Below are 27,698 nucleotides of genomic sequence, written 5' to 3' on the forward strand. Positions count from 1 at the left end.
TTGCTGTGGGCGGGCAGGGGAGGTGGGTCATTATCGGCAAATTTTTTGTTGTTTCAGCATTTCCCCAAAATAGCTATTTTCGGCCGTTATGTATCGGCCACCGATATATTGGTGCATCCCTATATGAAAGCATAGAAAACAGGTAGTGCCAGTTGTTTCTACTCTACATTAAGATTTTTAAATTACTTCTATTAAAAAATCTTAATCCTTTCAATAATTATCATCTGCTGAAGTTGAGTTGTTGTTTTCTGTCTTGCAACAGTGCTCTCTGCTGACATCTCTGCTTGTCTCGGGAACTGCACAGAGTAGAAGAGGTTTGCTATGGGGATTTGCTTCTAAACTGGGCGGTTCCCGAGACACGTGTCATCAGAGAGCACTTAGATAGAAAAGAACAACTCAACTTCATCAGCTCATAAGTACTGAAAGGATTAAGATTTTTTAACAGAAGTAATATACAAATCTGTTTAACTTTCTGGAGCCAGTTGATATATAAAAAAAAAAAAGTTTTTCCCGGATAACCCCTTTAACACTTTAAGGACGGAGCCCATTTTCACCTCTAGGACGAAGCCCTTTTTTGCAAATCTGACCACTGTCATTTTAAACATTAATAACTCTGGAATGCTTTTAGTTATCATTCTGATTCTGAGATTGTTTTTTCGCGACATATTCTACTTTAACATAGTGGTAAATTTTTGTGGAAACTTGCATCCTTTCTTGGTGAAAAATCCCAAAATTTGATGAAAAAATTGAACATTTTGCATTTTTCTAACTTTGAAGCTCTCTGCTTGTAAGGAAAATGGATATTCCAAATAATTTTGTTTTGGATTCACATATACAATATGTCTACTTTATGATTGCATCATAAAATTAATGAGTTTTTACTTTTGGAAGACACCAGAGGGCTTCACAGTTCAGTAGCAATTTTCCAATTTTTCACAAAATTTTCAAACTCGCTATTTTTCAGGGACCAGTTCAGGTTTGAAGTGGATTTGAAGGGTCTTCATATTAGAAATACCCCATAAATGACCCCATTATAAAAACTGCACCTCCAAAGTATTCAAAATTATATTCAGTAAATGTTTTAACCCTTTAGGTGTTTCACAGGAAAAGCAGCAAAGTGAAGGAGAAAATTCAAAATCTAAATTTTTTACACTCGCATGTTCTTGTAGACCCAGTTTTTGAATTTTTACAAGGGGTAAAAGGAGAAAATTTATACTTATATTTGCAGCCCAATTTCTCTCGAGTAAGCACATACCTCATATGTCTATGTAAATTGTTCGGCGGGCGCAGTAGAGGGCTCAGAAGCGACAAGGGGATTTTAGAGAGTACGTTTTTCTGAAATTGTTTTTGGGGGGCATGTCGCATTTAGGAAGCCCCTATGGTGTCAGAGCAGCAAAATAACCCCCACATGGCATACCATTTTGGAAACTAGACCCCTCACAGAATATAATGAGGGGTACAGTGAGCATTTACCCCCCCCCCCCCACTGGTGTCTGACAGATCTTTGGAAAAGATCCGTCAGACACCTGTGGGGTGTAAATTCTCGCTGCACCCCTTATTACATTCCTTGAGGGGTGTAGTTTCCAAAATGGGGTCACATGTGTTTTTTTTTTTTTTTTTGCGTTTGTCAGAACCGCTGTAACAATCAGCGACCCCTGTGCAAATCACCTCAAATGTACATGGCGCACTCTCCCTTCTGGGCCTTGTTGTGCGCCCCCAGAGCACTTTGCGCCCACATATGGGGTATCTACGTACTCGGGAGAAATTGCATTACAAATTTTGGGGGGCGTTTTTCCCTTTTACCTCTTGTGAAAATGAAAAGTATAGGGCAACACCAGCATGTTAGTGTAAAAATTATTTTTTTACACTAACATGCTGGTGTAGACCCCAACTGTTCCTTTTCATAAGGGGTAAAAGGAGAAAAAGCCCCCCCAAAATTTGCTAGGCAATTTCTCCCGAGTTCAGCGATACCCCATATGTGACCCTATTATGTTGCCTTGAAATACGACAGGGCTCCAAAGTGAGAGCGCCATGCGCATTTGAGGCCTGAATTAGGGATTTGCATAGGGGTGGACATAGGGGTATTCTATGCCAGTGATTCCCAAACAGGGTGCCTCCAGCTGTTGCTAAACCCCCAGCATGCCTGGACAGTAAATTGCTGTCCAGAAATGCTGGGAGTTTTTGTTTTGCAACAGCTGGAGGCTCCATCTTAGAAACACTGCCATACAATACGTTTTTCATTTTTATTGGGGAGGGGGGTGGTGGGGAGGGGGGCAGTGTACGTGTGTATATGTAGTGTTTTACTCTTTATTTTATGTTAGTGTAGTGTAGTGTTTTTAGGTTACATTCACACTGGCGGCGGATTACACTGAGTCTCCCGCTAGGAGTTTCGAGCTGCGTCGAAAAATTTCCCGCAGCTCAAATTTGTAGCGGGGAACTCGCTGTAATCTGCTGCCAGTGTGAATGTAGCCTGTACATTCACACGGGAGGCGGGTCAAAACTACAACTCCCAGCATGCACTGACAGACCATGCATGCTGGGAGTTGTAGTTTTGCAACAGCTGGAGGCACACTGGCTGGAAAACCTTGAGTTAGGTTCTATGACCTAACTCAGTATTTTCCAACCAGTGTGCCTCCAGCTGTTGCAAAACTACAACTCCCAGCATGTACTGATTGCGGAAGGGCATGCTGGGAGATGTAGTTATGCAATGGCTGGAGGCACGCAAGTACAACTCCCAGCATGCCAAGACAGCCTTATGCTGTTCCTGAATGCTGGGAGTTGTAGTTTTGCAAGATTTAGAGGGGTTCAAGTTGTAAATCACTGTCCAGTGGTCTCAAAACTGTGGCCCTCCAGATGTTGCAAAACTACAACTCTCAGCATGCCCAGACAGAAAACTGCTGTCTGGGCATGCTGAGAGTTGTAGTTTTGCAACATCTGGAGGGCTACAGTTTGAGACCACTTAGTGATCTACAACCTGAACCCCTCTAAATATTGCAAAACTACAAGTCCCAGCATGCCCACACAGCAAACAGCTGTCTGGGCATGCTGGGAGTTGTAGTTTTGCAACATCTGGAGGGCCACGGTTTAGAGACCACTGTAAACTGTGGCCCTCCAGATGTTGCTAGGCAACAACTCACCTAGCAGGACCCGGAAGCCGCCGCCGCACGTGGGGGATCCCCGCATGGAGGATCGCGCTCCGGGATCCAGGTAGGGACCTTCGGCGCCGACCATCCCTGGACGGTTCCCCCCGTTTTGCCCGGACACCTATAGGTGGGCAAAGCGGGGGAACCGAACTTTAACCCCCCCTCCCCCGGTCTGCTATCGGTCGGTCACTCGGCCGACCAATAGCAGGGATAGGAGGGGTGGCACCCCTGCCACCAAACTCCTATCCCTTTAGGGGGATCGAGGTGTCTCGGACACCCCCGATCCCTCTTATTTTCCGGGTCACCGGGTCACCAGTGACCCGTATGACCCGGAATCGCGCAGATCGCAGGTCTGAATTGACCTGCGATTTGCGCGCATCGCGGTTATGGGGGGGTCTCAGGACCCCCCTCGGCGATGTGCCGGGATGCCTGCTGTTAGATAACAGCAGTCATCCCGGTCCGATCCCCGCTAATGGTGACGCGGCGCTCCCGGAACCCCGCGCCGTACATGTACGTCGCCGCGCGCCAAGTGACACTTCGCGGCGCCGTACATGTACGTCGCTCGTCGTGAAGGGGTTAAGGAGTTAAAGTAGACTATGTCATGAAAAAACTATCTCGGAATCAGAATGATAAGTAAAAGCATCCCAGAGTTATTATTGCATAAAGTGACAAAAGTCAGATTTGCAAAAAATGCTCTGGTCTTCAAGGTCAAAATGGGCTTCGTCCTTCAGGGGTAAAAAGTATAGAGATAAGGATTCCAATTTACAATATAAATATCACAACAACTTGGGAATTTCAGAATAAATCATTTTACTGACTATGAAAATACTGTTTGTTATTTTAGTTGTAAATATAAAAAATTATGTTTTCTTGCATCTCTTCTCCTACTTTTCCATCTTTTGTTCGTTGCAAATATAGGTGGACGGTTGCTGTCCAGGCGCAATTTGTCTGTGGCCTCTATGTCTTTTCTTTAGGATGTACTCTTATACTCTTTGAATACAGAGATACTCTCACTGCATTGTTCCTTACATAGGGACTTCAATGAAGCATAGCACAATTATCTTTCTGTTAAATTAACCCCTTAAAGGAGTATTCCAGCGCAAAATAACTTATCCCCTATCCAAAGGATAGGGGATAAGTTATAGATTGCGGGGGGGGGGGGTCCGAGCACTGGGGCCCCCCGGGATCTCCTGGATGGGGCCGCGGCAGTCTGCAGGAAGTGAAGTTTCGTCCCCAGCAGAAAGCCCCAGCAGACACGCCCCCTTCATGTATCTATATGGGGTACATGGAGGGGGCGTGTCGGCCGCCGCATCATGCCGGGACAGAACGCCCCCTTTCCAGCATACTGCCGTGGCCCCATCCAGGAGATCCCATTGGGTTCCCAGCACTCGGACCCCCCCGCAATCTATAACTTCGGATAGGGGATAAGTTATATTGCACTACAGATGTCCTTTAAGGACAATGGAGGAGATTTATGAAAATGTAGTGGAAAAGTTGACCAGTTGCCCATAGCAACCAATCAGATCACTTCTTTTATTTTTCAGGCCTCTTTAAAAATGAAATAAGTAATTTCATTGGTTGCTATGGGCAACTGGTCAACTTTTCCTCTACACAAGCAATAAATCTCCCCCAATGGACGTAAATGTACATCCTAATGCGATGGGACTTAATGCACCAGGACATACATTTACATCCTATACATGATGCAAGCACAGGACCGGCAGCCAGGGACCTGCCAGTAATGGCGAACATCAGTGATTGCGCTGATGTCCCCCATTAACCACTCAGATTCTGTGATCAATACAGATTACTGCATCTGCGGCAGTGCGGGCGTTCTAATGAATGATCGGATTGCCGCGGGACCCGATCATCCAAGATGGCGACGGAGGTCCCCTCACCTTCTCCAGCTTTTATCCCGGGGTTTTCTTCTTTTCTGGTCTGCCATAATTAACCCCTTAGGGACTCAGCCTATTTGCACCTTAAGGACTCAGCCCTTTTTTGCAATTCTGACCACTGTCACTTTATGCATTAATAACTCTGGGATACTTTTACCTTTCATTCTGATTCTGAGTTTGTTTTTTTGTGACATATTCTACTTTATGTTAGTGGTAAAATTTCATTGATACTTGCATAATTTCTTGGGGAAAAATTCCAAAATTTGATGAAAAATTAGAAAATTTTGAATTTTTGCTAACTTTGAAGCTCTCTGCTTGTAAGGAAAATGGATATTCCAAATAAATTATATATTGATTCATATATACAATATGTCTACTTTATGTTGACATCATAAAAGTTGGCATGTTGGCATAAAAGTTGGCATGTTTTTAGACATTAGAGGGCTTCAAAGTATAGCTGAAATTTTCAAAATTTTCACGAAAATTTCTAAATCTTAATTTTTCTGTGACCAGTTAAGTTTGAAGTGGATTTGAGGGGTATTTCTGTGAGAAATACCCCATATATGACCCCATTATAGAAACTACACCCCTCAAAGTATTCAAAAGGACATTCAGAAAGTTTGTTAACCCTTTAGGTGTTTCACAAGAATAGCAGCAAATTGGAGGAGAAAAATCAAAATATGCATTTTTTACACTAACATATTCTTGTAACCCAATGTTTTTCATTTTTAAAAGTGGTATTAGGAGAAAAAGCCCTCAAAATTTGTAGCCCAATTTCTCTCGAGTATGAAAATGCCTCATATGTTGACATGAAGTGCTCTGCGGGTTCACAACATCGCTCAAGAGGGACTGTGGGATTTTTTAAAGCAAATTTTGCTGTCATGGTTTTTGGTGGCCATGTTGCATTTAGGAAGCCCCCATGGGGCCAGAACAGCAAAAAAAAACATAGCATACTATTTTGGAAACTAAACCCCTCAAGGAACGTAACAAGGGGTAAAGTGAGCCTTAACACCTCACAGGTATTTGACGACTTTACGTTGAAGTTGGACGACGTGAAAATGAAAAATTTGATTTTTAACACTAAAATTATGGTGTTACACCAAAATTTTTCTTTTTCACAAGGGGTAATAGGAGAAAATGGACCCCAAAATTTGAAGCCCAATTTCTCTCCATTAAGAAAACGCCCCATATGTGTATGTTAAGTGCTCTGCTGGCGCACTACAGGTCTCAGAACAGAAGGAGCGCCCTTGTATTTTTGGAAAGAGAATTTTGCTGAAATTGAAGTCGGGGGCTATGTGCATTTACAAACCTCCCATGGTGCCAGAACAGCAGAAACCCCCCACATGGGACACCATTTTGGAAACTAGACCCCTCCAGGAACATAACAAGGGTTACAGTGAGTACTTACATTTCACAGGTTTTTTGAACAATGGGCCGTAAAAGTGAAAAATTAGATTTTTAACACTAAAATGATGGTGTTACTCCAAATTTTTCATTTTCACAAGGGGTAATAATAAAAAATGGACCCCCAAAATTTGAAGCCCAATTTCTCCCGATTAAGAAAATGCCCCATATGTAGACATTAAGTGCTCTGCTGGAGCACTACAGGTCTCAGAACAGAAGGAGCGCCATTGGATTTTTGGAAAGAGAATTTTGCTGAAATTGAAGTCGGGGGCTATGTGCATTTATAAACCTCCCATGGTGCCAGAACAGCAGAAACCCCCCACATGGGACACCATATTGGAAACTAGACCCCTTCAGGAACATAACAAGGGTTATAGTGAGAATTTACACCTCACATGTTTTTTAACCTCTTCAGGACGCAGGGCGTATGGATACGCCCTGCTTTCCGAGTCCTTAAGGACGCAGGGCGTATCCATACGCCCGTGGGAATTCCGGTCCCCACCGCTAGCCGGTTGGGGACCGGAGCCGGATGCCTGCTGAAATCGTTCAGCAGGCATCCCGGCATATCGCTCGGGGGGGTCATTATGCCCCCCCATGTCGGCGATGGCCGCAGATCGCTGGACAATTCAGTCCAGCGATCTGCGGCGATTCCGGGTCAATCGGGTCTCCAGTGACCCGGAATTACTGGCTGAACAGCCATAGCCAGCAGGGGTGGGGTGCCACTGGTGCCACCTCACGATCGCCCTGATTCGTCGGCCGGATTACCGGCCGACCAATCAGGGCGCCTGCTGCGGGTGTCACTCCCGCAACCCGCTCCGCCCACATCCTTCGGAAGAGGGGCGGGTGCGGGAAGAAGACCCCGGGTGCTGGGGACCCCAATCCCCGGCGTCCCTGTAGGGATCGGGGCCCCAGGAGCGATGGCCGCGGCGAGGGACTGACCTGAAGCGGAGCAGCAGCAGCAGGTGAGTGACAGCCTCCTGCTGTTGCTTAGCAACAGCTCCCAGCATGCAAAAAGGGCATGCTGGGAGCTGTAGTTATGCAACAGCAGGAGGCAGACAACCACAACTCCCAGCATTCCCTTATGGGTATGCTGGGACTTATGGTTTTGTAACAGCTGGAGGCACATTTTTTCTATGGAAAAGTGTACCTTCAGCTGTTGTATAACTACAACTCCCAGCTTGCACAAACATCTAAAGTGCATGCTGGGAGTTGTAGTGATGCATCTGCTGATTGCATAACTACAATTCCCAGCATGCCCGTTGGCTGTCGGTGACTGCTGAGAGTTGTAGTTTTGCAACAGCTGAAGGCACAATGGTTGTGAAACTCAGAGTTTCTTTTTACATAACTCAGTGTTTCACGACCGGTGTGCCTCCAGCTGTTGCAAACTACTACAACTCTCAGCAGTCACCATACACCATGCACCGTACATGCTGGGAGTTGTAGTTTTGCAACAGCTGGAAGCACACTGGTTGTGAAACACTGAGTAAGGTCACAAACTCAGTGATACATAACCAGTGTGCCTACAGCTGTTGCAAAACTAAAACTCTCAGCATGTACAGTCTGTCAGCGCATGCTGGGAGTTGTAGTTTTGCAACAGCTGGATGTCCCCCCCCCCCTCCCCCCAATGTGAATGTACAGGGTACACTCACATGGGCGGAGGTTTACAGTAAGTATCCGGCGGCAAGTTTGAGCTGCGGCAAATTTTCTGCAGCAGCTCAAACTGTCAGCGAGAAACTACTGTGAACCCCCACCCGAATGACTGTACCCTAAAAACACTACACTAACACAAAATAAAATAAAAAGTAAAAAACACTACATATACACATACCCCTACACAGCCCCCCTCCCCTCCCCAATAAAAATGAAAAACGTCTGGTATGCCACTGTTTCCAAAACGGAGCCTCCAGCTGTTGCAAAACAACTACTCCCAGTATTGCCGGACGGCCGTTGACTGTCCAAGCATGCTGGGCGTTTTACAACAGCTGGAGGCCCCCTGTTTGGGAATCACTGGCGTAGAATACCCCTATGTCCACCCCTATGCAATCCCTAATTTAGGCCTCAAATGGGCATGGCGCTCTCTCTTTAGAGCCCTGTCGTATTTCAAGGCAACAGTTTAGAGTCACATATGAGGTATCGCCGTACTCGGGAGAAATTGTGTTACAAATTTTGGGGATATTTTCTGCTTTTACCCTTTTTAAAAATGTAAAATTTTTGGGAAAACAAGCATTTTAGTTAAAAAAAATATATATATTTTTTTACATATGCAAAAGTTGTGAAACACCTGAGGGGTATAAAGGTTCACTTAACCCCTTGTTACGTTCACCGAGGGGTCTAGTTTCCAAAATGGTATGCCATGTGTTTTTTCTTTTGCTGTGCTGCCACCATAGGGGCTTCCTAAATGCGACATGCCCCCCGAGCAAAATTTGCTCTCAAAAAGCCAAATATGACTCCTTCTCTTCTGAGCATTGTAGTTCGCCCGTAGTGCACTTCAGGCCAACTTATGGGGTACCTCCATACTCAGAAGATATGGGGTTACAAATTTTGGGGGGTATTTTCTGCTATTAACCCTTGCAAAAATGTGAAATTTGGGGGGAAACACATTTTTGTGAAATTTTTAAATTTATTTTTTTACGTATACAAAGGTCGTGAAACACCTGTGGGGTATTAAGGCTCACTTTATGCCTTGTTACGTTCCTCAAGGGGTCTAGTTTCCAAAATGGTATGCCATGTGTTTTTTTTTTGCTGCTCTGGCACCATAGGGGCTTCCTAAATGCAACATGCCCCCCAAAAACCATTTCAGAAAAACGTACTCTCCAAAATCCCCTTGTCGCTCCTTCGCTTCTGAGCCCTCTACTGCTCCCGCCGAACACTTTACATAGACATATCAGGTATGTCCTTACTCGAGAGAAATTGGGCTACAAATATAAGTATAAATTTTCTCCTTTTAACCCTTGTAAAAATTCAAAAATTGGGTCTACAAGAACATGCGAGTGTAAAAAATTAAGATTGTGAATTTTCTCCTTCACTTTGCTGCTATTCCTGTTAAGCACCTAAAGGGTTAAAACACTTACTGAATGTCATTTTGAATACTTTGGGGGGTGTAGTTTTTATAATGGGGTCATTTGTGGGATATTTCTAATATGAAGACCCTTCAAATCCACTTCAAACCTGAACTGGTCCCTAAAAAAAAGCAAGTTTCAAAATTTTGTAAAAAATTGGAAAATTGCTGCTGAACTTTGAAGCCCTCTGGTGTCTTCCAAAAGTAAAAACACATCAATTTTATGATGCAAACATAAAGTAGACATATTGGAAATGTGAATAAAAATAAAAAAAATTTGGAATATCCATTTTCCTTACAAGCAGAGAGCTTCAAAGCTAGAAAAATGCAAAATGTTCAAATTTTTCATAAAATTTTGGGATTTTTCACCAAGAAAGGAGGCAAGTTACCACAAAATTGTACCACTATGTTAAAGTAGAATATGTCACGAAAAAACAATCTCGGAATCAGAATGATAACTAAAAGCATTCCAGAGTTATTAATGTTTAAAGTGAAAGTGGTCAGAATTGCAAAAAACGTCTGAGTCCTTAAGGTGAAAAAGGGCTAAGTCCTTAAGGGGTAAAACAGTGGGCCGTAAAAGTGAAAGAATAGATTTTTAAGACTGAATTGTTGGTATTAACCAAAATTTTTTTAGTTTTACAAGTAGTGAGAGAAAAAAATCTCCACAAAATTTGTAGCCCAATTTCTCCAGAATAAGAAAATACCCCATATAAGGCAGAAAAGCACTATGCGGGTGCAAAACAGGGCTTTGGAGTGAGACAACACCGATGAGATTTGAGGCCTAAAGGGGTGATTTGAATTGCAATGGTTGAGGTTCTGACGTAAAATCTAAAAAAAAAAAAAACCCGGCAAGTGACCACAAATTTGAAACTACACCTCTCAAGGAAGGTAACAAGGTGTACAGTGAGTACTTACACCTCACAGGTTTTTTGAACAGTGGGCCGTAAATTGAAAAAAAAATTTTTTTACACTAAAATGCTGGGGTTACCCAATTTTTTACATTTTAACAAGGGGTAATGGGAGAAATTGGGTTACAAATTTTGGAGGTCTTTTTCTCCTGACTATGGAAATACATGCACATATGGGGTAACGTGCTGGACGGGTGCACAACAAGGCTCAGAAGGCATAGAGGTCTTTTTGCATTTGAGGCCTATGGCATATCAGTACTGATATGCCAATTATATTTCCAGAATGATGACCCAGAGCATAGCCGAAAGTAAAAATTATGCCCGCCCCAAACCCTATGCTCTGAATCATCATTCTGGGAATGGCCGTCCCTATTCTGTTACCTCAAATGCGCATCCCGCTCAGGTGGGGAGAGAGCGCTGCGCATTTGAGGCAACTGCAAACCCCCAATGCTGTTGACTTTGTGTCCCATGACCCATTTTTTGGGGGGAGAAAAAAAAAAGATATTATCAGGGGTATTGGAAAATAGGCTTAAAAATTTTGAAGACAATGTACTCTGGACTGGTACATTGGAGTTGAATTCTGGGGAATTAAAATCAGGGAAAAGGATTAAAATTTAGTGCTCATTGGAAGTGTGATACTCCCTGAAGCAATCCTTAATGCAGACACCCGGATGCAAGTGTCGCATTGAGTGGTGGTGTCCTTACGAATCCCCCTCTTGCGACACACTCTGCATTTTTTCTGAGATCATCCCTTCTTTCCAGTGTGGGGGATCTCACCTGGAAAGTGTTGGCCGGGGACGATCCGGGGCACTGAAGTTTCAGAGGTGCTCTGACCCGCTCCTTGGCGGTCACCAAAGATTAGGGCCTTTAGAACTCACTCTTGGAATTCCAGGAATTTCTCTGTGTTGCCAGCGTACTGGGACAATACAAAAGAGTTGTACATGGCAACCTGTACCATGTAGACCGCAACTTTTTTGTATCATGCCCGTGTTCTCCGCATGGCATTATATGGCTTGAGGACTTGATCAGAAAGATCAACTCCCCCCATATACCGATTGTAGTCCAGAATACAATCGGGCTTGAGGACCGGTCCCACGGTACCTCGCACAGAGTCAGGGGTGTTGCCGTTCCTATGAATTGTGGACAGCATAAGGACATCCCTCTTATCCTTATACCGGACCAGCAACAGGTTTTCATGGGAAAAGGCATGGGACTCACCCTGGGAGATAGGAGTCTGCAGGGGATAGGAAGGAAGGCCTTTTTGATTCTTCCGGACTGTCCCACAAGCGAGCGTGGATCGGTGAGGGATGTGAAGAGAGGGATACTAGTATAAGAGTGGGGGAACAATCTGGGGGTTCAATGCGGGAATCTTGTCCCTCATACACCATAAACTTGCAAGTGTACCCTGAGGTACTCTCGCAAAGTTTATACATCTTCACACCATACCGCGCTAGCTTGGTAGGGATGTATTGCCGGAAGCTGAGTCTCCCCTTAAAGCTGATGAGAGACTCATCAATAGCGACCTCCCTTCCAGGGACATAGGCCTCCCAAAATTTGGCCCCGAAGTGATTGATGACCGGCCTGATTTTTTACAGGCGGTCATACGCGGGATCAGTTCGGGGGGGACATGCCGCATTATCAGCCTAATGCAAACATTTCCGAATGGCCTTGAACTGGGGACGGGTCATGGCCATACTGTAGAGCGGGGTCTGGTATAGGACGTCCCCACTCCAGTATTGCCTGACCTTTGGCTTTTTAACTAGACCCATATGCAGCACGAGGCCCCAAAAGGTCCTCATTTCGGCTGCACTGACTGGGAACCAGCCACCGGGCCTAGCTAAAAAGGAGCCCGGGTGTGCAGCGATGAACTGTTGGGCGTACAGGTTCATCTGCTCAACCATCAGGTTGACAAAGTCGTCACTGAAAAAAAAAACTGAAATAGTCCATTTCAGTGAACCCGATCTTGATTCCTGAGTAGCCAACAAACTCAGGAATCACGGGCTCGTGTTCCACTGGCTGAGTCCAGATAAGTTCGCCGGTACAGGGCACCAGTAAACTGGGGTGCTTGACTAGTATGATCGCCAGGGGGACTCATACCAGCATGGGGCACAGGGTCAGGAGCAGAGGAGGTTTGCGGTCTCGTTTGGCGGCGTCTCCGCTGCCTTGGTGGCTCATCATCAGAACTAGATGATGAGGAGGACGAGGAAATAAGGAAGGTGGGGTCTTCCTCGTCCTCTGAGGCGCTTTCAGTGTCGGCGGAAAGAATGGCATATGCCTCCTCTGCTGAAAACGCCCTGTGGGCCATTTCCCTACTCTAATGGGGAGTGAAGTGTATATATGTGAGGGAAAACTTTATTGGTGTGTGTGCTGCGTGTAGTGTGATACTTTTTGCCCTAACTAAACCTAACCGAAAAGAAAAAAATATAAACTAAAAAGGGGGAAAAAAACGTAAAAAAATAAAAAAAAGACTTCTAGCACAAAAAAAGCCCTGCGCCCCCCCAAAAAGCGTTTACCTAATCAGTGGTATGCACACTGATTAGCGCTTAGTGGCGGCAGGGAGCGCAGAAGTCAGTGGGGGTTCCGGCCACTCAGCCCAGACCAGTGGCTGGTGGCACGTACAGATCCTCACACAAAATACCCGGAAAACAGAATACAAAAAAGGCTTAACCCCGAAAAAATGCACCCGCCTGAACCCAAAAAAAACCGCTGATCAGTAATAAGTCACTGACAGCAGTGGGGCAGGCCGCACACAGAGGTACGGTCCGTCCACACAGCACAGGCCTGCTACTGGTGGCATGGACCGACTATTGGTGCAAAAAATAAAATAAAAAAGCCGCTATAACCCGAAAAAACACCTGCACCACAAAAGAATACGCTGATCAGTACTACGGGACTGATCAGCGGCGGGTGGGCTTTACCTAATGGTGGCGGACCGCTCTTTTATGGCTAAGAGGGCCCGGCCACACGTTTAGCAAAAAAAAAAAAAGGTCTGTGCCCTCGAAAAAAAAAAAAAACTGGTGCAGACCGCAGTGACCCTGTAGGGCCCTATGCGCACTGAAAAAAAAATTATCTTTTTTTTTTTTTAATTCTAAACTCTTTCCCTGCCTAATCTATACCTGTCCCAAACGCTGCTGTGCCAGGGGGGCACAGAACAATGCCAGATGGCACTTTTTCACTGTGAGGGGGGACACACAGGACGGAGCTCCGGTCTGATCAGCACCAGATGTAAAATGGTGCTGATCAGAGCGGAGCATCGTGCTCCTGCTCTACTCCCCCCCCCAATCACATCTGTACTGGGGGGGGGGGTGGCAACACTGCCACCTCCCAGTACTGTACGGATGGTGATTGGTGGCGTATATTACACCACTGATCACCATCCTTATCCGGGTCATCTGGTCACACGTGACCCAGATGACCCGGAATAGCTGCAGATTGCTGGCGTGTATTCGCCTGCGATCTGCAGCGATCGCCGATATGGAGGGTCCTCAGGACCTTCCTCGGCAAAGTGCCGGGATGCCTGCTGAATGATTTCAGCAGGCATCCAGCTCCGATCCCCACCCGGCGAGCGGCGGGGAACGGAATCGTAGCAAATTGACCGACGGGACCTCCTGGTGATGTCCCAGGATGCATGCGGAATGATTTCAGCAGGCATCCAGGTCCGGTCCCCACCCGGTGAGCGGCGGGGACCAGAAATGCTCAGGGCATACAGGTACGCCCTGAGTCCTTAAGGATCGGGGATGCAGGGCGTATGCATACGCCCTGCTTCCCCAAGAGGTTAATAAACATATTTTGTATCGGCGTGTGTCCAAATGTCCGAACTATCAAAATATAATGTTAATTATCCCATACAATGAACGGCATAAACGTTAAATAAAAAAAACTCTGAAATTGCTGCTTTTTGGTCACATGACATCCCAGAAAAATAAAATAAAAAGTGAACAAACAGTCACATATATCCAAGTGATACCAATAAATTCTACAGACCATGGCGAAAAAAACGAGCCCTTATCCAGCCCCGTATATGGAGAGAGTAAAAGGGGTCAGAATAAAGTGATTTAAAACATACTAATTTTGTTTCAAGATTGATTTTTAGTAATAGTAGTAGTAGTAGTAGTAGTAGTAGTAGTAGTAGTACAATAATAGTAGAGCATGTATCATTTTAATCATATTGACCCTTAGAAAAAATAGAACATGTTAATTTTACTGTAATGTGCACTGCGTAAAAATGAAACCCTCAAAAAGTTGCAAAATTGCAGTTTTCTTTTTCAATTTCCCCACAAAATAATATTCTTTTTGGAGATTAGTATGACTAATACCGGGTTCACAGTTAAAACACATCACTCTGCTATCCACACCATGTGATTGTGTATTGTATTAAGAATAAATAAAGAAGCATCCTAATCCAGAACTGCTGGGCTGGATATTTCTCTACTTATTTGGTTCAAGTTACGTGTGGCCCGCACTAGTTAACTGCACAGCGGCAAGGAGTGAGCTGGATATTACGTGTTGTTTTTGCTAGAATAAAAGGTATCGTTAAAAGTACAATTGGTCTTGCAAAAAACAAGCCATTACATGAGTCCGTGGATGGAAAAATACAAAAAGTTATGGATTTAAGAACAAAAACACAAAAATGAAACTGGCCTTGTCATAAAGGCCCAAATGGGCTGTGTCCTTAAAGGGTTAAAGTAGAAATCAAAAGAAAAAAATCTGTGTGCTTAGAGACTTGGGATCAAAGATACACAGAGATACACTTTGTACATATGAAATAGATGACATGGGATAAATAGTGAGCAAAAGTAGGTGGATCATACTTCTACACTGCAGACTTAGTATCACTCTGTAAAAAATTGAGTTATATTACACACAGGATGCACAACGTTCGAAATATTTGGTTCTAAAGTAAACAACAACAACATATTATTTTTCTGCCTTCATTTTATTAATTTAACATTCAGAATCAAAATAATGTCAATGTTTGAATCATACAGTTTTAATCTGAAGCATGAACTTGCAGCTTTAAAGGAACTCTGTCATATTGGACATGTAGTCCAATCTGTGGGAAGCCAGAGAAGAGGAGCAGATTGGTCTATAGTTTTGTGTGGAAAAATTCAGTATGACTTGTAATTCATTCAAATTCTGGGTTACTTTGGGCTTAAGAGTTTAGTGGGTGGTCTTATTGGTGATTGACAGCCTTCCGTGTATAACTCATTATACTGAGATAGCTGTCAATCAGGAAGTAGAGCCGACCACTGGACCCCACAAGTGATATGTAATCGTTTCACACAATGCAATATATTAATCTGCTCAGCTCCTGCTTTACAACCAGCTACTCACAGATCAGACTATATGCTCCATATGATAAGAGGGATATTTTTTTTGCCAAAATAAGAAACTGCACATAAAAGCAATAAATACCAGATGGCGATGTTATATTCATATTTACACATTATGGCACAAAGTTAATGTCCGGTGCCTGGTACTAGTATTTCCTTTTTTCCAAACTAAGAATGAAAATAAATGTGATAACTGTAGGTGTACATATATAACATACATGCTTATTTATTAAAGTGGCTGTTCTTGACCCTGTTACTCTCAAAAATATTCTTATCCTCTTGTTTAAATGGGCGCTGTCATTAAACATGATTTGTAATATTTCATTCCTTATGCCAAATAAATAACTTTTGTAATTGGCTTCTATTTAAAAAATGTTTAAAGCTCTGAAATTTTTTCTAAGGGTGGGAGGAGTGTTAGGAGAAGTTAGGGAACATAGCCTGAGTAAGTTTAGAAAAGTTTATTTAGTGACGGGTAGGCTTTAATTTTTCTTTATTTTAAGTCTAAGTTTCCATATCTTTCTTTGATGGTACAGTTGAAAAAGTTTCTTTTAATTGACTAGCGTTATAAGTCGTACATTTTGAAGACTTTTGTTTGATGTGTTATAGGAATGACATTAGTAAATATTGTGCATGGCAGTGGCAGTAAATAAGATTAAGTACCATTTAGACTGGAGCACTAATAATTTCCAGCTTGAAATGCGCAATAACATACATGGGTTAAATGATCAATGGAACACAAGATTCAGACACCAGCTGCAATAATTCTATTAATTGCAGTCATTTGATCTTGAAAAATGTATCAACCTTAAAATCTATTTATTGTCTGCTTACATAAAGCCTTTTATTATACTAAATCTTACAAGAGAAAGGTGGCCTTACTTTTATTCTAACCTGTAATTCCTCTTTTTATTTATTAAGTATGTAAATATTGGGAAATCTACTTAGTTCCAAAAATAGGGGAGACAGCTGCAAGTCTCTATGTCTTTGAAGCTGTATGCTGTGAGAGGGGACATCTGACTGAAGCATGGAAATCATTACAAATGGATGTATCTACCTTTCAAGCATTAAAGGGGTTGTCTGGTGGGATTTCTTTTTATTTTAAAGGCTCAGACTGGTTAAAGAAAGATAAAACAAGCCTTACTTACTAACCAGTTCTCATTTTTCACCAGTTGCCCCTTTAAAAAAAGAAAAAAAAAGAAAAAGTTGCTTGCAGATTAAATGTGATTGTGAAAATAATAAATGTGTTTAAATTCCTATGAACTAGACATCAATATTAAACTGAAGGATGATGCTGCTGGGAAAAAGATACACTTTACTAAATTAAATGTGGAATGTTATGACATTTACTCTCACTGCTACCTTACATTGCTTAGTTGACACCGAACTGTATTGATATCCTTAGAACTCCAAAATGTCAATGTTGCATGCCGTCTTGGGTATGTTGTGCAACTAGATGGAAGCTGAGTACTGAAGATGTCAATCTCTGCATGTATATCTATCTACAAATCTCACTGCATATACACTGATCAATTTCATTACTTTAAAATCACTGACAGAGGAAATGAATTATATTCATTACCTGGTGACAATGGCATCTGCCAAGGACTGGGATATATAAGGTAGAAAGTGGGCAGAAAGTGAGTAAAATTGTGATATCTAGATGAGAACATCAGAGCATCTTCAAAATGGCCAGTATTGTGGGGTATACCCAGTATGCAGTGGTTAGTCATTTCCAAGAGTAGTCCAAAGAAAGACAACCGGTTTTCTAAAGACAGAGTCAAGACTTATTAATGTATGAGGGGACAAAAAAGCTAGCCTGGATAGTCTGAAACCACACAAGAGCTACAAAAGATCAGAGTGTCCTTGTTAACCCCTGTCCCCTGCACATGAGATTTGAAACTGGAACACAGAGCAATGGAATAAAATGATTTGGCTAAGTTGTTTTCTTTAACATTACATCACTTACCCAGGAAAGACATTACACTATGTAAAGAAGATAAGATTACAGAGGCTGCTCTGGGCAATTGTTTGCTGGGGAACTTCAAGTACGGACCATAATGTAATTGTTACTGACAAGTACCACTGACTTTAATGTAGACCAACTCCACACCTTTGGTGAATTCCCTAACAGTAGGGGCCTTTATCAGCAGTGGATCTACCATTCTTGTTCCAGATACCAAAGAACACCTCATGAGGTCTCGTAAAGTCTATGCCTGGATGGTTCACATCTACTGGTTCACATCATAGTTTTAATGTTATCGCTCATCTGTGTGAATTGGTGTCTAAGATAAGCTGCAATACCAGACACAACCCATTAAAAAGAATGGTGAACTACACCACATGTGAACAAAATTTACAAGGTAACATGGTTACCAGCATGAAGTATAAGAATGCAAAGGAAATATTCTTTTACCTATTAAAAGAAATGTATCTACTAGCTGTAGTGAAAATATAAAATTGTGCTCATTGTCTTAATTTATCTGTACTGTTTAGCTGAAACAGGTATTTGTTTTATTAATCTTAATTATAATACAATCCACTTTAGACTGTGGCAGCCATAGTAAAATTACATTTCCTCTATTACTTCTATTAACTAGGTTGCAATGTCTTTATGGTGTAAATCAAAGCTTTTCCTGAGTTTCCTTAAAGTCACATATTAATATAATAGAGTCTACAACCTTAGACTTACTCAAAGTTATGTTTCCTCCATTCCTAAGAAATTCTCAGATTTATCATCAGCTTCCATCTGTTACATAATTTCTGATTATAATATATTATTATTATTAATAATACAAAGTTAAGAGATGCATAAAATATGTGAACTATTTTAAAATTGCTCCTACTATGCTGAAGATTTTCAACTACTAATGTTTCCAAAGAGAAGCAATGAGACGGCTGAAAAACAAGATTTAATTGACTGAAAGTAAATATGGAAAAACAAAATAAGCGTATGAGGTCTTGAATGTTAAGTACAGATAAACAGGTGGTCTGTGAAATGTGATAGAGTAACCTGAAGCACCCGAACTGAGCAAAGTTTCCATATAATGGTTAAACAGGTTACACTTACAGCCATTCATTGCTTAGAAAATCACTCAAACTGCATTTAGTTTAATATCTGAGTATACATTGTAAGAATGTCTTTTTCGCACTTTCATCTTGCTGAATTTCTCATTTGTGGCTACATTTCCCAAAAAACATGTTTGTTTTCAGTCCCTTTGTTAATTTTTACTTTTATAAATAAAATCCAAGCACAGTGATCTGGTGTATGAGTAGACAGAACAGCCAGGGATGATGCTCCGGTGAAGAGTTGGACACTAAAATAAAACAAGAAGCAAACATAGGGTCAGACATATACAGCATTAAAACATATTTAAGCTGGTAGATTCAAAAAGTTTGAAAAAGGTTCAACAATTTCTAAGAGGAAAAAAATGTGTTCCCTTAATTTGTGGTACTAAAAGAACAAGGTTTTTGAGGGCTGAAAACAATGACAGTTCAGTGCTCAAGGTAAAAATATGCAGACATGAAGAAAGAATCCGACTCCCTTTCTCATAGAGGACAAGAGACAAAGGAAGGAAATTTAAGGAAATTGTGAGACCTGGAAACTGGAGATCAAATGTGTGAGAATTGTGAGCGGTAAAGATGGTTTCCTGAGTCACATTATAATGTTCTATATACATTTCATAGATAACCAGGGGTCACCTTGACATATTGTGGGAGTAGATTAACCCCTAAAGGATTAGACACATTTTTTGTTTGTGTTTTTTTTTTGTCTCTTTATCTAAGATCATGTCAATTTTTATTTTTATTCTTGCATTGACATGGCTGAATTACGCCGTTCTTGTTGAGGATCATAATGGACTTTTTCTTTTTACCATATACTTTATGAGTTATTCTGAGGTGCAAAACAAAAAAAAAATTGTTAAGGTTTGCAGAAACATTTTTTTTTAACTTTTTGCCGCTCTTAGGCTTGCCAGGTGGGAAAAGGGCCTGGCTTTGCATGAAGATGAGGGTTGGGGGGGGGGGGGGGGGGGGTTGGGGATCCCTATATACCAAATTTATTACAATATGGTGGAGATATATCAAAACCAGTGTAGAGGAAGTGTGGTGCAGTTGCCCATAGCAACCAATCAGATTCCTTCTTTCATTTTTGACAGGCCTCTTTAAAAATGAAAGAAGCAATCTGATTGGTTGCAATGGGTAACTGCATCACTCTTCCTTTACATTGGTTTAGATAAATCTCCCCCTATATGCTTGTAGTTGAAATGCCTGACCGTGCAATCTATTCACAGTACAAAGAAAATGGACCTGGCACTACCAGAATTAAAGGCTACTGGCACTATTAGCATCCGAGGGGGCTGCGGGGCTAGCTAGAGGAATAGCCTATAGTGGTGCGTCTCCATAAACAGGAAAATAAAAGTTCATATGAAGACAAAGAAGAAGGATCGCACTCACCAGGAATTCAACTCTTTATTCCGTCACCGGTACACAAGGCAATAACATAATAGGAGGCGGGGGGGGGGGGGGGGACAGGAGCTCCGGAACAAGTTGTTTCACGCCTGTTTGGCGCCGGTGAATGAATTCCGTCTCCGGGCGACACCTAAAATAGGCGTCACATCCGGAGACATCACTCATCACGTGATACATGTAAACAGAGGATATCATGTGACTCCCGAAGGTAAGTCCTGGCTCCGCTCGTAAAACAAACTAAAATATACAGTAGTCATAAATATATAGACCAAAACAAAATCATGTAAGAACATATATAATCTACATTAACATTGAATGATAATAATGTAATACAAATAATGATACATTATAACAGAGGCGCTAATTCTACCCGGTCATTAAAGCCTAAACTGCCCGTGGCTTCCAATTTTAGAATCCAGTGAGCTTCACTGCGCAAAAGCTAAGTCTGATGATCGCCACCTCCTGGGAGATCTCTCACCCTTTCTAAACCCGCAAATTTTAGGACACTAGGATCCTTTTGGTGGACTTCTTCCACGTGGGCAACTAACCTAGGGACTCCAACTCCAGTCCGTATAGAACGTAAATGTTCACGGAATCTCACATGGAGGGGTCGAATGGTTTTGCCCACATAGAAGAAACCACAGGGACAAAAAATACTGTAGACCACAAAGGAGGTACGGCATGTGATCAAATCAGTTATTTCATGCAAAAAAAACTCCCAAACGTAGATTTTTAGTGCACAAGAATTGGGAGCAAAATGAGCAATTTCCACATCGGAAATTGCCCTTAGGCGTAGAACCAGAAAGCCATTCACAACCTTTTAAAGCCGGTCTCTGTCCAACAGATTGGACATGCTTCAATTTATCACCTAGTGTTCGATTTTTTCTATAAGTGATAAGGGGACAGTTTTTGGCCACATCTTTGACATCAGTATCTGACTCAATGATGTACCAATTATTTCTAATGGCATTGGCGACAGTACGATTCATATGGGAATTAGCCAATGAAAATATAAACCTCCTTGGTTTAAGGTCTACTCTACCTTTTGGTCTCAGTAGGTCCATCCGTCTAACTGTCGTAGCTCTGTCAAAACCGTCCTCAATAACACTTACAGGATATTGTCGTTCAATAAGTCTTTTCTTTAAGTCAGTTGCCTGAGTCAAAAAAACCTGACCGTGCAGTTTAATTAATGATATATTTTATAGTTCAGACATTTACATACGCGGCAATACCACTTATGTTTATATTTATTTTTATTTACATTTTGTTTTTTTTAATGGGAAAAGGGGGGTGATTCAAACTTTTATTAGGGAAGGGGTTAAATCACATTTATTAACTTTTTTTTACACTAGTATAGCCCCCTAGGGGACTATAACATGCAATACCTTGATTGCATACACTGATCAATGCTATGCAATAGCATAGCATTGATCAGTGTTAGCAGTGCTCAATTGCTCCAGCCTGGATCTCAGGCATGCAGCAATGAAACGATGATCGGACATCAAAGAGGAAGGTAGGGACCCTCCTCGTGTGTCCTCAGCTGATCGGGACACTGCAGTTTTACCTCGGTAATCCTGATCAGCATGACTGAGCATGCCGGTAACATTTTAGATGCAGCGATCAACTTTGATTGCCATGTCTATGGAGTTAATACCGGACATCACTGCGGTCGGTGATGTCCGGTATTAGCCACGGGTCCCGGCCGTTGCTAGATGCCGGTGTAGTGCCATATTTTGGGTTTTGCCATGGAATGTGTTACATGACTCAGCACTTTCCAGTGCTGGACTAAAACAGCTCCATTGGCTGACACACACACACCTATCATTGGTTCCTGCGGGGGCTGGGGGTGTGTGCAAATGTCACATGACCACAAATATGCTGTCGCAAACACCGTTCCCTTCAGTGTGAGTTCGGCTACCACAGCAAGAAAATGATTCCTGCTGTGATAGCAGAAGTGCTGGGGCTGCAATGTTATAAGTGCTGCGGCTGTAATGTAATTCATTCCTTGCTATGGGGACTGTGCCCCGCGGATGTCATAAGCTGAGCGCAGCGGCTAGCATATTATACAGTCCCCGCTATGGGGATCGCGCTGTGGCTGACATTTGACACTCTACCCGCTATGGGGACCATGCGCCTGCGGGTGTCATAAGCTGAGTGCAGCAGCAGGCATCAGCAGGAGACATCCTCTTGCTGTGGAAATGGTGCAAAAAGTTAAAAAAAATTCTCCTTCCTCACTATGGATATTACGTCACTATACACAAAAAACCAACATGACCAAGGAATCTCTGCAGTATCCCAATACCTGGACCGCGACCAACAGATGCCAGCCGAACAAAGGAATAGAAGAAGCAATACAATTTATACTTGAGCATAATTTTTTCAAATTCAATGGCACTAAGTACCAACAACACTGTGGAACAGCGATGGGGACGAGATTCGCACCCAGTCTAGCAAATTTGTTTATGGGTGCATTTGAGGAGAAATATCACACAATACTGTTCTTCCTTAAACAAGAATCCTTGCAATGTCCAATTTACCCACAGACATTGCAATAATAATTCAGAATTCCTTGATGTAATTGTCTCGCATCACAATCTCTGATTAAGAACAGCAAGTTGCCTGGAGAGAGCAAGTCGCCTGGACCAAAAAACCTGTCTCCAACACAAAGTCATTAACCAGACTAATATAACTAAAAGTAAGACATATTCATACACCTTCCTGACAACTTATTCCACTGATCATAAAATATTAAACAGATACTCCAATCACATTGGAACATACTATTATTGGATCCATTTCTTAACCCCTTAAGGACCAGGCCATTTTACACCTTAAGGACCGGAGCGTTTTTTGCAATTCTGACCACTGTCACTTTAAACAATAACTCTGGAATGCTTTTAGTTATCATTCTGATTCCGAGATAGTTTTTTCGTGACATATTCTACTTTAACTTAGTGGTAAAATTTTATGGTAACTTGCATCCTTTCTTGGTGAAAAATCCCCAAATTTGATGGGGGGGGACATCCAGCTGTTGCAAAACTACAACTCCCAGCATGTACGGTCTATCAGTGCATGCTGGGAGTTGTAGTTTTGCAACAGCTGGAGGCACACTGGTTGTGAAACACCGAGTTTGGTAACAAACTCAGTGTTTTGCAACCAGTGTGCCTTCAGCTGTTGCAAAAGCTACAACCCCCAGCATGTACGGACAGCGGAAGGGCATGCTGGGTCTTGTAGTTATGCAACAGCTGGAGGCATACTACTTTGGCTGGGGATGCTGGGGATTGTAGTTATGCAACAGCTGGAGACACACTGGTTTGCTACTTAATGTACTGAACTGGCTTAATGTAGAGATGGTACAAGGTAAGTTAAGTGATATAAATGTAAGCAAATCCCCAGGGCCGGATGGACTACACCCAAGAGTTCTTAGAGAGGTAAGTTCAGTAATATCTGTACCCCTGTTCATGATATTTAGAGATTCTCTGGTGTCTGGTATTGTGCCAAGGGACTGGCGCAAGGCGAATGTGGTGCCAATCTTCAAAAAGGGCTCTAGGTCTTCCCAAGGAAACTATAGACCGGTAAGTTTAACGTGCATTGTGGGTAAATTGTTTGAAGGACTTATAAGGGATTACATACAGGAATACATAGGGGATAATTGTATTATAAGTGATAGCCAGCATGGGTTTACTAAGGATAGAAGTTGTCAAACCAATCTAATTTGCTTTTATGAAGAGGTGAGTAGAAGCCTTGACAGAGGAATGGCTGTGGATATAGTGTTTCTGGATTTTGCTAAAGGCTTTGATACTGTCCCTCATAGACGTCTGACAGGTAAGTTAAGGTCCTTGGGCTTGGAAACTTTAGTTTGTAACTGGACTGAACACTGGCTCATGGATCGTACTCAGAGAGTGGTGGTCAATGATTCGTACTCTGATTGGTCCCCGGTAATTAGTGGTGTACCCCAAGGTTCAGTACTGGGCCCGCTGTTGTTTAATTTATTTATCAATGATATAGAGGATGGTATTAACAGCTCTGTTTCTATCTTTGCAGATGACACCAAGCTTTGTAGCACGGTACAGTCTATAGAAGATGTGCATAAGTTACAAGATGACTTGGATAGACTAAGTGTCTGGGCATCCACTTGGCAAATGAGGTTCAATGTGGATAAATGTAAAGTTATGCATCTGGGTACTAATAACCTGCATGCATCGTATGTCTTAGGGGGGATTAAACTGGGAAAGTCACTGGTAGAGAACGATCTGGGTGTACTTGTAGATCACAGACTACAGAATAGCATACAATGTCAGGCTGCTGCTTCCAAAGCCGGCAGGATATTGTCATGTATCAAAAGAGGCATGGACTCGAGGGACAGGGACATAATACTCCCCCTTTATAAAGCATTGGTACGGCCTCACCTGGAATATGCTGTTCAGTTTTGGGCACCTGTCCATAAAAGGGACACTGCGGAGTTGGAAAGGGTGCAGAGATGCGCAACTAAACTAATATGGAGCATGGAACATCTTAGCTATGAGGAGCGATTAAAGGAGTTACAATTGTTTAGTCTTGAGAAGAGACATTTAAGGGGGGATATGATAAACGTATATAAGTATATTAATGGCCCATACAAAAAATATTGAGAAAAACTGTTCCAGGTTAAACCCCCCCAAAGGACGAGGGGGCACTCCCTCCGTCTGGAGAAGAAAAAGTTTAGTCTCAAGGGGCGACACGCCTTCTTTACCGTGAGGACTGCTAATTTATGGAACGGTCTACCTCAGGAACTGGTCACAGCAGGAACAATTAACAGCTTTGAAACAGGATTAGATACATTCATTGAACAAAATAACATTAATGCTTATGAAGAAATATAAAATCCCATCCCTTCCCCAATATCGCGCCACACCCCTACCCCTTAATTCCCTGGTTGAACTTGATGGACATATGTCTTTTTTCGACCGTACTAACTATGTAACTATGTAACTATGCCTTCAGCTGTTGCAAAACTACAACTCTCAGCAGTCACCGACAGCCAACGGGCATGCTGGGAGTTGTAGTTATGCAACCACCAGATGCACCACTACAACTCCCAGCATGCACTTTAGCTGATTGTGCAAGCTGGGAGTTGTAGTTATACAACAGCTGAAGGTACACTTTTCCATAAAGAATGTGCCTCCAGCTGTTGCAAAACTACAAGTCCCAGCATGCCCATAAGGGAATGCTGGGAGTTGTGGTGGTCTGCCTCCTGCTGTTGCATAACTATAGCTCCCAGCATGCCCTTTTTGCATGCTGGGAGCTGTTGCTAAGCAACAGCAGGAGGCTGTCACTCACCTCCAACGATCCTCGCCGCACAGGTCAGTCCCTCGTCGTCGCCGCCGCCGCTGCTCCTGGGGCCCCGATCCCAACAGGGACGTCGGGGATCGGGGTCCCCAGCACCCGGGGTGCACGTCCCGCACCCGCTCACGTTCTCCGGAACAGGGGCGGAGCGGGTTGCGGGAGTGACACCCGCAGCAGGCGCCCTGATTGGTCGCCCGGTAATCCGGCCGACGAATCAGGGAGATCGTGAGGTGGCACCAGTGCCACCTCACCCTTGCAGGCTCTGGCTGTTCGGGGCCGTCTCTGACGGCCCCGATCAGCCAATAATTCCGGGTCACCGGGTCACTGGAGACCCGATTGACCCGGAATCCGCCGCAGATCGCTGGACTGAATTGTCATTGTCATAATGACCCCCCTGGGCGATATGCCCCGATGCCTGCTGAACGATTTCAGCAGGCATCGGGCAGCGCCTCCGCTCCAGATGGTTGCGGGGGCCGGTAAAACACATGACGTTCTCATACGTCATGTGTCCTTAAGGACTCGGAAATGGAGACGTATGAGAACGTCATGTGTCCTTAAGGGGTTAAAGACATTTTACTAAAACATCCACAGATAACCTTCAGAAAAAAATCAGTCTTTGAAAAATATGTTAGCACCGAGCAAGTTGAAAAATATAAAAAATATCTACTCTAAAAACTAACGCAATTACAGGCTCTTTTCCATATTGTACATCCAAATATAAATGTTGCCTGAGCATAAAAAAACAATGTAAAGAATTTACCTCATAAACAACAGGGTAAACATATAAAATCAAAACTTTAATGACGTGCAAAACTGAATATGTAATATATTTATTAGATTGTACCTGCGGCACTCAATATGTCGGGATAACGACACAAATGCTCAGCACTGGACTCAATTAAAGATGAGTGAATCGAAGTTGACAAACCCGAATTCGTTACGAATTTCATGAAAAATTCGATTTGCTACGAATGCGAATATCACCGCGATTCGATCACGCGAATCGCTTCAATAAACTCCATTTTACAGCGTTCCAGGCTATTGAAGACCTAAGATGGCGGATTCACATGTGAGTACATGGGGCAGGGGATTATGGGAGGGCGGGAAACAGCGGCGGGAATGAAAGTAGGCGGGCTGACCCTGAATCACATGTGAGAAGCAGCCTATCAGTGTTCACTGATCCCTGTGATGTCACAGCCCCTATATAATCGGCGGCCATCTTGCCTCTCTTCATTTCATCTATGCACTCAGAGATAGAGAGAACGGGACTGCGTGTGTGTGAATAACTCATACCACAGCGTTACACTGCAACTGCTAGTCACATCAGCATTAGGGATTCACCGGCTGTTTTTCTTTTTTTTTTAAATACAGAGGTTTTTCTGCGTATAGTTACGCATATTACTGCCCTCATCAGTGCATACCGCATAGGTACATCCAAGTATTGTACCATTTAGTTCCTGTTAGGCTGTCAAGGTGCTCCATACCGTCAAAGTCCAAACAATAGTATCCACCGGCTGGTGTTTTACAAAAATACAGAGTTTTTTATGCATATAGTTACGCATATTACTGCCCTCATCAGTGCATACCGCATAGGTACATCCAAGTATTGTACCATTTAGTACCTGTTAATCTGTCAAGGTGCTCCATACCGTCAAAGTCCAAACAATAGCATCCACCGGCTGGTGTTTTGAAAAAATACAGAGTTTTTTCTGCGTATAGTTACACATATTACTGCCCTCATCAGTGCATACCGCATAGGTACATCCAAGTATTTTACCATTTAGCTCCTGTTAAGCTGTCAAGGTGCTCCATACTGTCAAAGTCCAAACAATAGTATTCACCGGCTGGTGTTTTACAAAAATACAGAGTTTTTTCTGCATATAGTTACGCATATTAGTGCCCTCATCAGTGCATACCGCATAGGTACATTCAAATATTGTACCATTTAGTTCCTGTTAAGCTGTCAAGGTGCTCCATACCGTCAAAGTCCAAACAATAGTATTCACCGGCTGGTGTTTTACAAAAATACAGAGTTTTTTCTGCGTATAGTTACGCATATTACTGCCCTCATCAGTGCATACCGCATAGGTACATCCAAGCATTGTACCATTTAGTACCTGTTAATCTGTCAAGGTGCTCCATACCGTCAAAGTCCAAAGTCCAAA

General features: G+C 42.8%; 1 protein-coding gene across 1 annotated transcript in view; it reads right to left on the minus strand.

Annotated features, from left to right (window-relative positions):
* Positions 1 to 15,365: 15,365 nt before the first annotated feature.
* Positions 15,366 to 27,698, minus strand: part of TECTA (tectorin alpha) — a 271,389-nt gene continuing 259,056 nt past the window's right edge. Inside the window, exon 25 of the mRNA XM_056544773.1 lies at positions 15,366 to 19,055. Within this exon, the coding sequence (XP_056400748.1) occupies positions 18,973 to 19,055 (83 nt within the window). The 3' untranslated portion in view covers positions 15,366 to 18,972. The remainder of the gene's footprint in view (positions 19,056 to 27,698) is intronic.

This window comes from Hyla sarda, chromosome 10 (assembly GCF_029499605.1).
Source record: "Hyla sarda isolate aHylSar1 chromosome 10, aHylSar1.hap1, whole genome shotgun sequence".
NCBI lineage: Eukaryota > Metazoa > Chordata > Amphibia > Anura > Hylidae > Hyla > Hyla sarda.